This window comes from Dendroctonus ponderosae, unplaced genomic scaffold (assembly GCF_020466585.1).
Source record: "Dendroctonus ponderosae isolate FM_Combo_2020 unplaced genomic scaffold, Dpon_F_20191213v2 Dpon_F_20191213_1, whole genome shotgun sequence".
Lineage (NCBI taxonomy): Eukaryota > Metazoa > Arthropoda > Insecta > Coleoptera > Curculionidae > Dendroctonus > Dendroctonus ponderosae.
Genome location: NW_026017110.1, coordinates 17,856,544 through 17,871,359, shown reverse-complemented (window position 1 = coordinate 17,871,359; position 14,816 = coordinate 17,856,544). Strand labels below are relative to the sequence as shown.

Genomic DNA, 14,816 nt, shown 5'->3' with positions numbered 1-14,816 from the left:
AAATGTCCACCGCAGTTGTGGACGAAACGTCAGGAAGAAATTCCAATAGACCACGGCTTCAAAGCCCGGAAAACATTCCTAAATGTAATCTGACCGGCCGTGAAAGCCTTCATAGTCTGATATACTCAAATTATTTAATATTCTAATTGACGAAATTTGGGTCATTTAGACGGCCAATCAAAAAATCGAGAAGTTTAGAATATATTTATTCAAATTCCCAATTACAAACATTTTCTTTTCTATATATCTTTGGTGAAAATTTTCAGTGGCACCCAAGTGTAAGCAAACCATAATTTCTTGGCAGATATTTTCTCGCAAAACAATATCAGCTTCTCAGATTCAGATTAAGATTACGTATTTAAACGGTGTGGCTCCTTTCTGAAAACGCTTCCTTTCTGAAAGCGACTCGAAATAATTTATTGGTTGAAATTTTTTACGCAGACGTAACCTCCTGGTTCTTCATAATTGAAGACTGGATCTAATGATCTCCTCGGTTTTGACACTCAAGCCATTGAAACCAAAATAAATAAATAAAAATAACTTAAATTTAGTAGTATCAAAAAATTAAATAAATCAAATTATTTATTGTTGAAAACTATTATAATTCCAGTTTGAGCTAAAATCAATAATATTTACAGTATGGATTTGAAATTGTTTTTCTAGTTTTCAAATTCTCAAGCTATTACATTCCCGCAAAGCAAAAATTTGAAAAACCGTTACATAAATTATTGAAGTCAAAAGGTGCTTAGTGGAAAGAGTATTTGTTCATTCTCAATTTACATCAAAATTGCAATAAAATATATTGCCAAGGCAACAAAAAAAAATCATACAAATTGCGCCAATTCCTTGGACGAATTAATACAAATTTTAATCGTATTTTTATCCATTAAAATTGTGTAATTTCCAGTTGCACAGAAACTTTTGCTGAGTGCGACTATCCAGATGCAGGAATAAAAATGCGTCAGTTCAGCACTCCATAGTATATTATAGAAAAAAAATGAAAATCCATAATTAAATTGAAAACGTTAATCGGTGCTTAGTTCGGTAGAAACTGAAGGATGATTATTGTGTAAGTAGCAACTGAAGTAGCAATTGATCCAAAAATTCTGTAATCTAACTGGAAGTAGCCACCAGCATGCAGTCGGATATTGTGTGCTCTGCTTTGATCTAGCAGCAGGTTTAATTGCTGTTCGAAAATATTTCCATCCAATGCGTCAAGATCGCACGGAAGAGCATTTAACAGCTGGAAACAAATCTTCGTTGTTCGATGACCTTCATCAGCTAGTTGCTCTCCAACCCATGCTATTAGAGCTCCTTCACTCTGAAATCATCAAAATCTGAAAATGTTTTTTCGGTTTATCAGTTTTCTCATATAGAAAGTGTTTATTTGGGTGTTATAACGTTTGCTTTAAAAAATATTTCAGTTTATTTGCAATAATGAATGTTGCTTAATTAGAAATTAATTTTTAGAAGCATACTTCCAACTTAAACTAACAGGTTTTAATTTGCCATTTGATTTTTCACCGAATATTTTTAAATAGAACAAATTCCCTTAGTTTAACTAGAATTCTGTAATTATTGTGTGTATTTCTAACCTTTCATCAGGGCATAAACTTACAAGTGATATAGCAGCTCTGAACGATAAACTAAGGTATGCGGTAATACATTGCTCGGTCATTCCTGCAGAAACAAGCATAGACAACTTAATAATTAGAACTACGCTCCATAAAATCGTCACATTGATGCACAGAAATGAAACCGTCAAAAGCGCTTTAAATTTCATATTAAATTTAATCACCATATTGCAAAAGTCATTATGATATCGTAGTATGAATTTCAAATTTTCCATAGCACGATGTTGGTAATTAAGCTGGGTTGTTGGTAACGAAATGCTGTTTTTTGTTTTCACTGCAATATTTCGGTATTCCTGTTCGAGCAAATAATTGTTCATATTCCCCAATATCTGTTTTATTCGATGGAAACAGTACATTATCGTGCATATATTCATAGCGAAACACCAAAACTCGATATTATGGGCTACTGGATATCTAATTGCAGAAGTGAATTCAAACTGCAGGAAGGAAAAAATAGCATCTACGATACCCAGGAATATTAGGAACCATATTGTGAAAGTTCCACTACTGGAACTTGTTGATGGCTTAGCGTTTCTGCTGTTTTCCTGCAGATAAAACATCAAATTGAATAACTCAACATTTCTGTGGATCCAGGCAAAACTCATAAGATTGGTCACCAGTAGTATGCAAAATGTCATAATGTCTACTACTTGCAGGCTTGCCTCTGTTATGTGCCATTGTGGATAAATAATTACAGTTTTTCCAAAAAAGCCATATAGAAAAATGTCCAAATGCAAGATGGCAGTGCAGATATGAACCACCCATCGGAACTTCTGGTGATTTATTACAAAAGCTAAACCTTTAATAGGTAACGGATCGGACTTGGAATGTTTATATTTGAATGTATGGAGATGTGCCATGGTTGGGGGGCGGTTGAAACTATGAAACTGACGAAAACACACAACAAGCGCATTTAACAAGTAGATATTATTAATTACTGTTGACAACCCGACCGTTTAATTAAATTTCCTGAAAAAGATAAGCTATGAAATATATCGGAAAATTTTCGACTTTATAATTTTGAATGGTTAGTGTGTTTGGGTTAGCAAGGTTTAAAAAGGTTTTATTGCATGATTTTCATTCAATAAAACCGCCTGACATTATTGAAGATTTCGCAATTTTTGACCGGGCTAAGAAGGTTACGCAGTTATTAGCCGGTCGTTTTAGTTTCATAAAGTCGGTCAAATGATTACCAACTATTTATACCTTTTGAACTGTCCTTTCAGTTACGCATCTTAAGAAACTAGGCGTGGGTAATTCTGCATTTTTAGGAGAGGCTTGGTGCGGTAACCCGTTGCTGGGAAAATGTTGATGACTTTTTCTTACATGTTTTTAGATTTATTTTAAGGACTATTTATTAACAATTTTCTAAAGTTTCAATTAAAAATGCTGCCGAACGTAACGTATTTTCCGTGAAAAATTATGAAATAAATTTCGAATCCTTGGTAGCGTTGTAAAAAGTGTTGAAATCCCTTTCCAGCGTCGAATTTGGAACAAAAAATCAAATCATTTTCCATTAAAAAGAAACAACCGGAATAAGCGAAAGTTTATAACAGTTTATTTGGAAATCTCGTCACCTCAATTCCTCTGAAGACTGTGGAGTTTGTTAAAAAAATGTGGTTTTATAGGTTTGAGTGCTTTTTTTGCTTTACTTTCTACTCAAAAACCCTCTATTTTGTAAAGTTTCACTTAAAAATACTGACAAACTGGAGGTCTTTTACCCGAAAAAATACAAGATAAATTTATAGCTTTGTAAAAATAAAAAATAAAAACTTTTTCCGTTTTTCACCAAAAACCATAAAGGTTTTCTCCAAAACCGATCACAAAACTAAAAGTTTTTAATCGAAAACGCAAAAAACTATTGCCTTTGCCTTTGCAGCTTCGAATTTGGCACACAAACCAAATATATTTATTCAGTTTTTTACCGACAGTAATTAAAATTATCTTGAAAAAAACGACCAGGGAGCAAAATTTTTGACCAAATTTTCAGGGCATTCTAGTTTTAACAAAGTTGCCATTAAGCAATTCTTTCTACACAAAAATCGCATTATCATTTAGTTAAAATACTGACAATTTTCAGGTATTTGCTGTAAAAAAAATTATAAGATATATTTTATTGGAACACACGCCTCCTTAGCCGCTTTGCAAACATTTTTGGAAAACTTTTTGCAGCTTTGAATTCTTGGCAAACCCTTAATAATTAATTCTGGGTATTTTTCCAAAAATATTTCCTCGAACTGAAAAAGCGAAAGTTTATCATAATTTATTTGAAAACTCTTGGAAACTGGAGTTTCCAAAAGTTTCCAACACTGTTACTAAACGGAAAAACCGGCTTTTCCTAAAGTTTTACTTTAAAATACTGGCAAACTGAATGTTGTATGCGAAAAATCAAGAGATACAAGAAAACTCGCCGCCTTTCTTTGGACTCACTTATGTTGCTGGGCGAGTCTAGATGACTTTTTTTAGTTATTTGAACAAAGCAGTAAAACGTTACTCGGAAAAAATGTTGATGACCTTTTTTTAGAGGTGCAAATTCCAGCCTCGAGTCTCGTAAATCTTTAATAAATTACATAATTTAACTCATTAATCGATGAGTTCTAACTCGTTAATTCACAGAACGGTAACAACTCAATAGTGCAACTCAACACAGTGTTACCCAGGCCTATAAGAAATTTAAAAAAATAATTTTTAATATTTTTTATCACAATATTTGACTTTAAGGTGCCTCTGTACACAATGTACCAGGTTCACAAGACTTATTAGAGACCAATTTCTTGAATTTTTCCAATAAGAAAATATAGTTAAATTTCCTTTGCTGGACAATTGCATAATTTGTAATTATTTTCGCCAAAGCAAATAGAATCTATTAATGCGGAGTTCAACAGTCATTTGGCGCAAATTTACACATGATTTATAAAAATATTAAATTTTTCTGCAATTATTTAAAACCGTATATAAAAAATTCACTAATGTTAATGCAATTAACTTCTCTTCTATAGTTCGTTTCATCTATAGTTCGACATCAAAAGAATAGTGGTTCTTTTTTTAGGTAATAAACTTCAAAATTTGTATGTAAAACTTTATTTAATGTTCATATTAAATGGGATTTTTGTTTTTTAGTTTTAAGATTTTTTTTTCATTTCTTATGCTCAGGTAAATAAATTGCCTCTATAGGGTGCCATGGCATTGTAATAAATGGTTTAATAAATAAATAAATAAAAATATCGACAAAGTCATCGTCATAGCTTGAAAAATCTTCAAAAATTTCGGAGAATCGCCAAATGTCTACCCATCTCACAAAAATTACTCACGAAAATTGACCAGATCCGGAAAAATGTGATGTATTTTACTGGACTAAGTTCAGATTCGGCTGGTCGATTGTCGCAAAGCTCGAAAGAGTTTAAAATCGACCTTGTCGCCCTGATTTTATTTTCTGAATAAACGTTATAATTTTTTTTTAATTTTATTGTTTTTGCTGTTGCAGATTGTAATTAGCAGGCAAACAGTTGATGCGAAAGCGGCAGTTTTAGATCCGACGCTTCATGAGTTTTTCTTCGTCTTTTTCTTACTTATTAACCCAATACAAAAATACTATCAGCTCTTAAGTGACAGGGAGATTTTACTTACACTGTTTCAATGGACTTTGCATAAACTTTATTAGAATGTTTCTTAGTTACAAAATCGCAAAAATTCAATTTATTATTATTCCTTTAGCAAAAAAAAAGATAGCAGAAACCTAATTTATTTCTTCAAGTTATTCTCTAATTTAAACTTGACCCTCTGGATTCCAGACGCTGTGGCAGCCAAATTTTTTGCGGCATGTTGCAGTATGTTAGCTAAATATTATAATGTCTTTTATATGTTTTTTCAACTTTTGGGAAATAAATAAAACTTTTTGTATTAAGTTTTATGTATTTAACCTATTTAAGCAGAAATTGAATGATCACAATCGAGTAAGTAGCAACTGTGGAAGTAATCGATCCTAAAATACCAAAATCCAGTTGAAAACTTCCTCCAGCATACAATCCAATTTTTCGAGATCGACTTTGATCCAACAGCAAATACAGTTCTTTTTCAATGAGTTTTCCATTTGCAGAAGATAAGTTAATAGGTAAACTGTGTAGTAAGGAGAGGCAAATCTTTGTTGTCCGGTATCCTTCTTCTGCCAGTTGTTCTCCGACCCAAGCGGCTAAAGCTCCCTGACCCTAGAAAAATACAATATTTCAATTACAACTAATGGTCTGCGTAAAAATACCAACTTGAAACAATTTTAGTAACTTAACAGTAAATATGGAAAATAATCATCTAATAATCCTTTAAAAATTTAAAAAACAATGTGGAAGCGACCAGGGTTAAGTAGTCCATTATACAGTTTCCACAGTTAAGTTTAAAAATTGTTAAGTTTTTTGGTCATTTCTTAAGGAAACTAGTTATCAAAACCCAGGACTTACAAGCGCGAGAACAGCACCTAATATCAATCCAGAATATACGAAGGAAGAAGGTAGATTTATTTCGCTAGTAGTGAATTCCATGTCAAACTTAATAACCATCACTATGTTCCATAAAATCGTCGCATTAATGCATAAAACCAGCAATACCATCATGGGTTTGAACTGATTATTGAACTGATCCAACGTATCGCAGAAGTCATTGTGAATAGTGACAATCAATTTCATATTTTCCAGAATATCATATTCGCTAAAAAATCGTTCGTTTGTGGAATGCTTTTCAACGAGGACTTTAGAATCCTGTTCAGCTAAGAAGTTGTTTAATGTTTGGAGAATGTATTTTAGTAGACCGAAAACACAAATCATCATGGATATATTCATAGCAAAACTGCAATACTCAATGCTAAAGATGAAGAGATATTTGAACTCACTTATATCGACTATAAGTAATAATAAAATTATATCAGTGGGGATCAGCACCATTAGGAGCGGAGGAATCAGCCGATTAGCTATTATGTTGTTTCTGCCAGGCCTTTTATTGCTGAGTTTCTTTTGATAGGAAAATATTGCATTGAATATATCGATATTTTTATGGACATATGCCAGGCACATAATATTCGTTGTCACCAGCAAAGCAAATGTTATAAAATCTACAGTTTTTAAACTTTCCTCGACGATGTGCATTCGTGCAAAAAACCACTGGGATTTTTCGACTTGTCCCCAGATTAGTATAGTTAAATGAAGGCTGACCGCACATATTTGGACTATCCATTGAATTTTCGAATGCTTGAAGAAAAAAACTAGACATCTGACGGGTATCGGGTCGTATTGTGTGTACGGATAGCTATTAATATAAGAATAATCCATCGCTTGGACGAGGCGGAAAAGACACTAAACAATGCGGATAGTTTTTGGAAATTAAGCCAATTAATTGAACTAATGATTAATTTCAGGACTAATATTTGTTTGACCAGCAAACTATAACCAATTTGGAATTAATGAATGTTTGTTCACGGACGATATCCTGGATAGTTGATGGTTTCCGGTCATTTGGAATTTATTCTCATACCAAAAATAATCATAATAAAAGGCAGATCTGAAACTCGCAAATTTTTCAAATGCACCTTGTAACTACAAGCATATATTTCCAGGCCAGTCGCCTGTATTGTGACCATGATAAGGAGTGAGATGGCAAGGGCGGTCGTCAAGAAAGACACGACGTATTTTTCTGATTTTTTCATTGTACGAGGGCTGTTAGTGAAATTTTGGAGTATATCCGCGCAGAGTCCATCGCCATTAGAATGAATGTTTTAGCGTCCTGTTATGCATAATTTCAGTGTTTGCCAATTTTTAAAACACAGCTCGTATTCGACTTACATGAAAAATTTGGATTTGGATGAAAAACACGTAGAAGATCTAAGCGATGGTGGTGAAAATACGAATAAATAGGACACGCAAATAGAAAATGTCTAAATTATTTCGTCGTTAATATTAGCCGAAAGAAAAGGAAAACCACCAGAGTAAAATCAAATATAAGGAAGAAATGACAAAAGTCATATTATTTATAGAAAATTTGCATAGCCTTGCAAGCCTTGTTTTTAAATTAAAGGAAAATTAAACAACATTAATTCCATAAAGCGAGATTCATATTGTGATGAAATCAATAATAATAAAAACAAAATTTAGAGATGATAATAAAAAATGCAATACAATGAAATAATATCGGGCTGTTTGCTATTTCATTTCCGTATGATTTTCTTATTAACTGTTAAGTTATGAAGAAGAGTTTTCAAAAATAGAAAATTTTTTAATGGTTTTGTGATTCAAAATTATTATCTCTACCCAACTTGCACAACAAATTTGATTGGAGGTGTAAATATTTCCTCGTTTTCATTAGGTTAATAAAATTTTAACCTCGGGTTACCGTTTACGGGAACCTTTTACATCTGATAAATGTTTGAAGGAAACCCTGTTTTATTTATGTCCCAAGCAAAAGTATTGATCTTGGTTTATTGCAAGACGCAAGAGTACTGCGCAGTGTGGACTCACGTTTACAATGTTTCACCCTTAAATGATTATCGCAAAGTAAAAAATCATATAAATCTACCATGAGATAATCAATATAAATTAATTACTGTTGTTTATGTACACCAGCTCGATTTATTTAACCAGCAATAAATCTTTTATTTTAAAATTATATTTTACTTGAGTTCACTTTGTACTACTACTTTCTTTTGTACTTTTGTGTTTTGTAACACGATCGAAACTAAAATAAATAGTTTAAAATTTAAATTTTACTGAACAAACGAGATATTGAGAAATAGGATATTGAGTCAAAATAATAAAAATAGAAAAAGCTTTTTGGTTTCAGCAGTAAAATAATTAAAAGCATTGTGAGTGAGGTCACTCACAAAATTAGAAAAGTTTTGTTTCCAAGGCGATATTTTTCCTAATCTGCAAATTGCAAGGGCTGTTTCCATTCAAAAAACCCGGTATGTTTGGTTTTTTGACCTGAGATAGCATTTGACTGTGCGACTTGACTCTGTAACTAACACTGGATAAACTACAACTATATCAATGTTTTCAAACAGCATCTGATTTATTGAAATATTTTTTAGTGAACAAAGAACAAAACTGTTTTGGTTCATGTGGTTTTGTCTACACAATAAAACCTTCAGTACAGTATGGCTTAAATATCGACGCTTAAACCGCTAATATTTCCGATGCATATTAATGATCTGGTGGGCTCTCATAATTACTCGGTTTTTATGTTATTTGCGGACGATACAACTATGATACCAAAAACAGTTATGCAGACGAACAAATTTTAGTTTTGAAGAAAGTTACTCAAAGTACTACAATGATTTAAGAGAACCCAACTTAAAACAAAAAAAAGGCAATAGTAATCTGTTCGGCGATTCAATCAGAGAAATATCGAGCATAAATTTGTCTGAGTTTCAAGTGAACAAATCCTACATTAAACTGGCCTGGGTATGGGCCATGGAAACGATAAGCCGGTTAAACTACATGGATGATTGCTGTAGCGCATACAAAAACTTAAAGATCTAAAACATCCAGGTGTTCACTTGTTGCTGTGTTTAATGTTGGCAAGAAAACATGTCAACGAGTATGAACTCTGGTTAAAGTGAAAACATGTCTCATACTTCCATCCAATAAACAAATTATAAACGGGTGACTGCAACATGCGTTAGGATAAATATTTCTATTCTTTGGAAGGCTGTTTGAGCAACTCTTTTTAGAGCTATTATATAACTGTTGATTAATCTAAACTTTTTGTACGCATTTAGTCATGTGAAGCAACAAGAATAAACCATTTATCTATCTATCTAGCGGTTTTTTGTGCTGGTAATGCTCTAACCTTTGCCGTTCTAATGCATTACATATAATTGCGCGCCTATCAAAGGCATAATTTAATAGCTCCAATTAATATGAAATTGTCCAAAGAAGATATGGATTACTATTCATTACTGTTGCTTTCTTATCGCGCCCGTTATAATTTATTGCCCGAATCTATCTTAGTCATTGCACAGGTTGGTATTTATGATCGCATAACCCTTCATAATGAGTTTGGCTTAGACAAATAGCTCCTGATTACCAGTTCTCCGTTATTGTAATCACTTTACACAAAAAGGATTAGCTAGGAAAGTGTCAACTTGTATATTTTTTATCCTATGGCCTTTACAAGCACCATGGTAAACTTTAACAAATGACTGTGTAAATATGTACTTAGACTTAAAAGCTTCTGCCTTACAGATCCGCGAAAGTTTTCCAATTCTAAGTTTTCGAAAGTTATGCTTTGTGAAGCACGTGTTGTTTGATTTAGTTAATATTTTACGTTATAATTTACATACATATTAAATATAGTTGCGCAGTTTTTAGAAAACATGTCACTGAGTATTGTATTTCCTTTCTCATTTGTCTTGTTTGTTTGCTCGTACGCTTCTTGTTTCAATCGTGTAACAACATATTCGTTTTTTGCATTTCTTTCTTCTACTGGTTGATTTATTTTTAAAATACAACCCGGAAAGTGGATAGTTTTGTAAATATGTTGAAAGTTAAAATTTTCAGCTGCTGTTTTGGAAATGATGTTAAGAACAACAAAGGACAGTTTGCAAAATAAATTTTTGGTCAATTACAGGTAAAAATTTGTTTAAATTAACCCATCGTCCAAATAACTGTTTACTAGCACGTATAGCACTGAAATCTGATTAAAAACAAGGATTACTAATATATTCCAAATGACTGTTCTGGTTTGTAGAATTAGTATCCTAATTCCTTCACTTTTCTTCAAAAATGTCTTAAAGTGTTAGTGAAACAACAAAGACCATTAATTGTTCAATGTGTTTGCAATTTCACCCGCCATATTTGGAAAACAAACGACGCTTGAGCAAAACATATTTGTGCGAATGGCCATCCATCATTCGACCTGTAATATCATCACTATTTCCTGGACTTAGTTAAACTACACCTTCATTATTACAAGCAACCATTTAACTGATCAGCACTCTTTACCCGTGCACATCTCTAACTTTCATCATCTATGGTTTAACAAATTCAGTGCCAAAGACTTCAGTAACTGCGGTTATTCCATCTTATTTCTAAGGCAAAATAAATTTAGGCGATTCTATATTTAAGGATAAATGGAACTGATGAACATCGTCAAAGTAGGTCTAGAGATGGGTTTTAGTGCGAGTGCTAGTGTTAAAATGCAACCGGGTCATATGTGCATTTTTGTATCGCTCGTCTGGCTAAAGTAGTAATTTTCTAAATATTCGCAGGAAGTCCACAAAAACTGCTTTTAATATTCCAAACAAAATCAACATTTTCCAAAGCGTGTTTGCTGTTAATGATATTTTTATTGGAAATGAAGCTTCCGCGTCTCTACTGCGCTAAATTTTCTTTGTAAAACAAATCAATTGCTTTTCTTGCTTAGTTGAAGTCAAAGTTTATGCATTTGATGACAAGCAATTTATTTGAATACCGTTTCAACTGATTTTCGTAATTTCTATCCAAGACAGTAATTTCCTTTTTATTAGCCCTCATATAGGAAATGATTCTCACCAATTGCAGTTCATACGCAATAACAAGATAATAGATCGGTGCGAATGTATTCTGAAGGTCAGTTTATGGAGCAACTAAGATAAATGCGCAAAATTTAATAAGCATGCAGTCAAATATTGACTTAAAAGTTAGCATGCAGCCGAATGCAATCTCTTTAAACTACTGATTCAATAACATGCATCGTAGTTGTTCAATTACTTTAATGATTAGCAATACTGATATAATTTCTTTGCTTAATTTTAACTTTTTTGGTTATGATAAGCAAAGGTCGAGTTCTGTTAAACTTGCTCATTAACGTGACTGCTTATTTAATTTGGAATGTTTCTTTCGTTATACTGGTGCTCACGTTATAGTCTCACGTTCAAAAAATATTTAGCAAGTCTCAACCACATCACGCTAAAGCCACTGAAGATTTTGTCTACTTGTACCTTTCTGAATATATTGAATTTAAGCTTTTGCTATAACTACTTTCTGTCAGTAAAGCTATTTTTTGCATATTGAAAGTAAAAATAGCAAATTTTTATTCACTTTAATTCTACGTTTGGTCCACAAGATCATGATAATACTGACAAATTGGCGGTCTCTTTTATTATTTATACAAAGTTAGGACAATTAATAATTTTCATTGACAATGGCGCAGTTTTAAACAATTAGTTACTGCGTGTTCTTGATGACAATTTATTAGCAGCGTTCTCAAGAAGTTTGCCAAGTCACTTGATGATCGTTCATTAGTGCTGAATTGAAATCTATGCTTACTAATGTACTTTAATGCATGCCTTGAAGTATTTTAAGGCTAACTGTTCTATAGAGTGTTGAAAACAAAAATTTTTGAGGAATTAGTGAGTATATAAAGCATTTGAGTTTCGTCAACAAGAATTAGTTTGAAAAATAATAAAACTCCGCTTTATCAGAGCCGACAAAGGTTTCCGATGAGAGTAGGTATTTTTCTTAATCTCATTTTTATAGAAGAAGTTTTATTTGTAAAAGCAGGTACTTGCACTAAACAAGCAAATTTATCCATTGGGAGTTTTTATTTGTTAATTTTCAGGGGCTTTATAGCAAACATTTATTCATGCAAATTTACATATGCGTTCGATAACACGTTATCATTTTTCCAGAATATTGCGTTTATGTACACAACGGGATTAGTTTTGTAAAGGACCATAAATGATTTAAAATTTTAAAAATACAATATTACTTTTGTTTGGAATAAAATCACGAATGATCACACCGGTTTTATAATTGATTGTAAGCATATTCAATTAGACGACTGTTTTTCCGACATAATAAAAGTATCAACTGATCAGCAAACTTCAGAAAATATAAAAAATAATGTTCTACCATGTTCAGCTTTATTACAAGTTTTTTTTGAGTTTCATAGCTTTGGTACTTTTGTTAGTAGTTCTTGAGCTCTTACAATTTGCATCCGTCAATATGTTTCTTATTGTAGACTCAGAAACTTTGTATATGTTGAATGGGAAGCTTAGCTCAGAAACACTTCATTGAGCCTACAAAACATGTGAAATTTTTATTTTTGATCGGCAATTTGATAAGACGCTTAAAATTATATATAATTGTTCTCCAAACGGAGTGAGGAATGCAGGGAGCTGAGTGAAAAACTCACTAGAAATTTGAGACATCTTCACCTCATTTTGAGCAGATTTTGTGCGATTACGTGCTTTAACCCGCGATATTTTTGTTATTATCGATATATATTAGAAAGCTTGTTAATTTGGAAACTAAAAAACAGGCATTTAAAATTTTTATTTAAGACCAGAAATTTCATAAGGGTGAAGGTCGATTTTTCGATCAAAACGCCTCGAATTCGAAATAATTTTCGGCAAAATGAAGCAGAGATATGCAAAAGTCACATTGAAAAACACGCTACTTCATGTCAGCAATAATCGATATTTTCGACTCACTTTTATCATTTAATGAGTGATTTCGAACTTTAACTGCCGATATTTTTTAAATTATAGACCCGCTACTAGTTACATGCAAATTGGAGAGCTTATTAGGTCATAAACAATGATTGAGCCAAAAAGACACGCATGTAAAATTTTGATTTTGGACCAGCTTCATAAGGGTGAAGAGCAAAATGACGAGTTTTGCAAAAAAAATCAAATCTAAAATTTTTCGAATTCTACATCAGAATTTTCATTAGAAGAAAGAGAGTATTTTAAAGAGCTCCTTAGAAAAACCCGCTACAAAAATCAACATTTTTTGTCGCGGTTTCTTAAAAAAAAAGTCGCTCAGAACGCTTGAAATTCTACATCAGCTTCATCAAAGTAAAGCGTGCAATGCACAAAGCTTTTTGAAAAACACGCTGAAATTAGAACAAGATTTGTATTCAAAAGTTACTTACAAATATCGATCCCATTATCAGGAAAAATGTGGCAAATGGAACGACGCGTGAGTTTGGTGTCCGTCCAACCTTTCCTTGGATTCCATATTTAATCAACATCGTGATGCTCCATAAAAGCGTTGCAATGATCGAGATCATAATCATAGAGATACAAGGCTTGAATGCTTCATTCACTTTATCCAGCAGTTCACAGAGCTTATTATGATTTGCCGTCACGTCCCTCATTTTTGCTAAGTATTTATCTTGGTATATATATGGTGCTTCTGCCGATTCAACAGTAACTATCGAGAGTTTTTGTTTGTTAAACTCTTCAACTCGCTCCAAAATAAAATTATTCAAGTTTTCAAACAGCCGCTTGATGCGATACGTATGGTATGTCATAAACGAAAGTACCAACACGAAGCAAATGTGCTCTACACCTTGCGGTATAATATATTGAATCAGTTTTGGATTATAAGTTCTATACAGTAGCAACATAGTAGATATCATCGTCAAAATCGAAACAAAATATAACAAAGCCAACGCAATTCTAAATTGTCGGCTGTATTTCGTTATGCCAAGGTTTCTTTGGAATCTATTCATATCCACCATTAAGCCATGGTTGGCCATCAAACAGAACATAGAATAGATGTTTGTTAAAACCATCAAGCAGAACGAAACAGCATCTATGAATTTGAAGATTCCTTCACTGGCATTGACGTTTTTATATAAAAGAGCGTATTTCCCCTGAAATGCAAACAGCATCCCGAAAAAATGCAAACATGTACAACTGATCTTCGATATCAACAAATGGGTCGGATTCTTGGTTAGAATCAGAATGAACTTGAGCAAATATGAGTCAAACTTCTCATGTTCAGATGTTTTTTGGAAAAACATTTTGTCGTAAAGATCACCTGGTGTTGCAAAGGTTACTACCTGACTAAACCTTTTAAGCAATTAATTAGTTCAGTAGCTTAAATGTCCCACAAATAACTAATTAATACATAACTCTGATGTAGTTTCCCTGGGGAACATCTCCATTCATTCGCTAGATTAAGTGGATATTAGGGGTCCAAAATATACACTGGGGGATGTTTCACGTGCTTAACTTTTTATGGTTGATCAGATCTGGTATTTTTGAAGGAAGAGTCATTACATAATATAATTCCATTAGCTGTTAACTATGCAAAAGCAGTAGATTTTAATTCAGACATACGCAACGAATCATGTGTGGTTTAAATGTAGATGTTGTATAAAAGTTTAGATTTGCAATTTAGTAATTGCATTGTGATTTATTTCTTAAACTGT

The 14,816-nt window shown here is 32.6% G+C and overlaps 2 protein-coding genes across 8 annotated transcripts in view; one reads left to right on the top strand and one right to left on the bottom strand.

Annotated features, from left to right (window-relative positions):
* The window catches only part of LOC109535677 (C3 and PZP-like alpha-2-macroglobulin domain-containing protein 8), a gene marked incomplete at its 3' end in the record, with an annotated part of 219,141 nt that overhangs the window by 83,716 nt on the left and 120,609 nt on the right, over nucleotides 1-14,816 (top strand).
* The window catches only part of LOC109535824, a 42,338-nt gene continuing 28,144 nt past the window's right edge, over nucleotides 623-14,816 (bottom strand). The window contains exons 1-2 of one of the 5 annotated variants that reach the window (XR_007280290.1): nucleotides 1,619-1,751; nucleotides 623-1,321 (exon numbers count right to left, since the gene is read on the bottom strand). Coding sequence is in view for 2 of the 5 variants with exons in the window: in XM_048660970.1 (XP_048516927.1) it covers nucleotides 5,555-5,839; nucleotides 13,530-13,910 (666 nt within the window). In the remaining 3 variants the exon portion in view is untranslated. Of the gene's footprint in view, nucleotides 1,322-1,618; nucleotides 1,752-5,531; nucleotides 5,840-13,529; nucleotides 13,961-14,816 lie in introns of those variants that run through there. The other 4 variants (XM_048660970.1, XR_007280289.1, XM_048660971.1 and 1 more) reach the window with 4 other exon arrangements.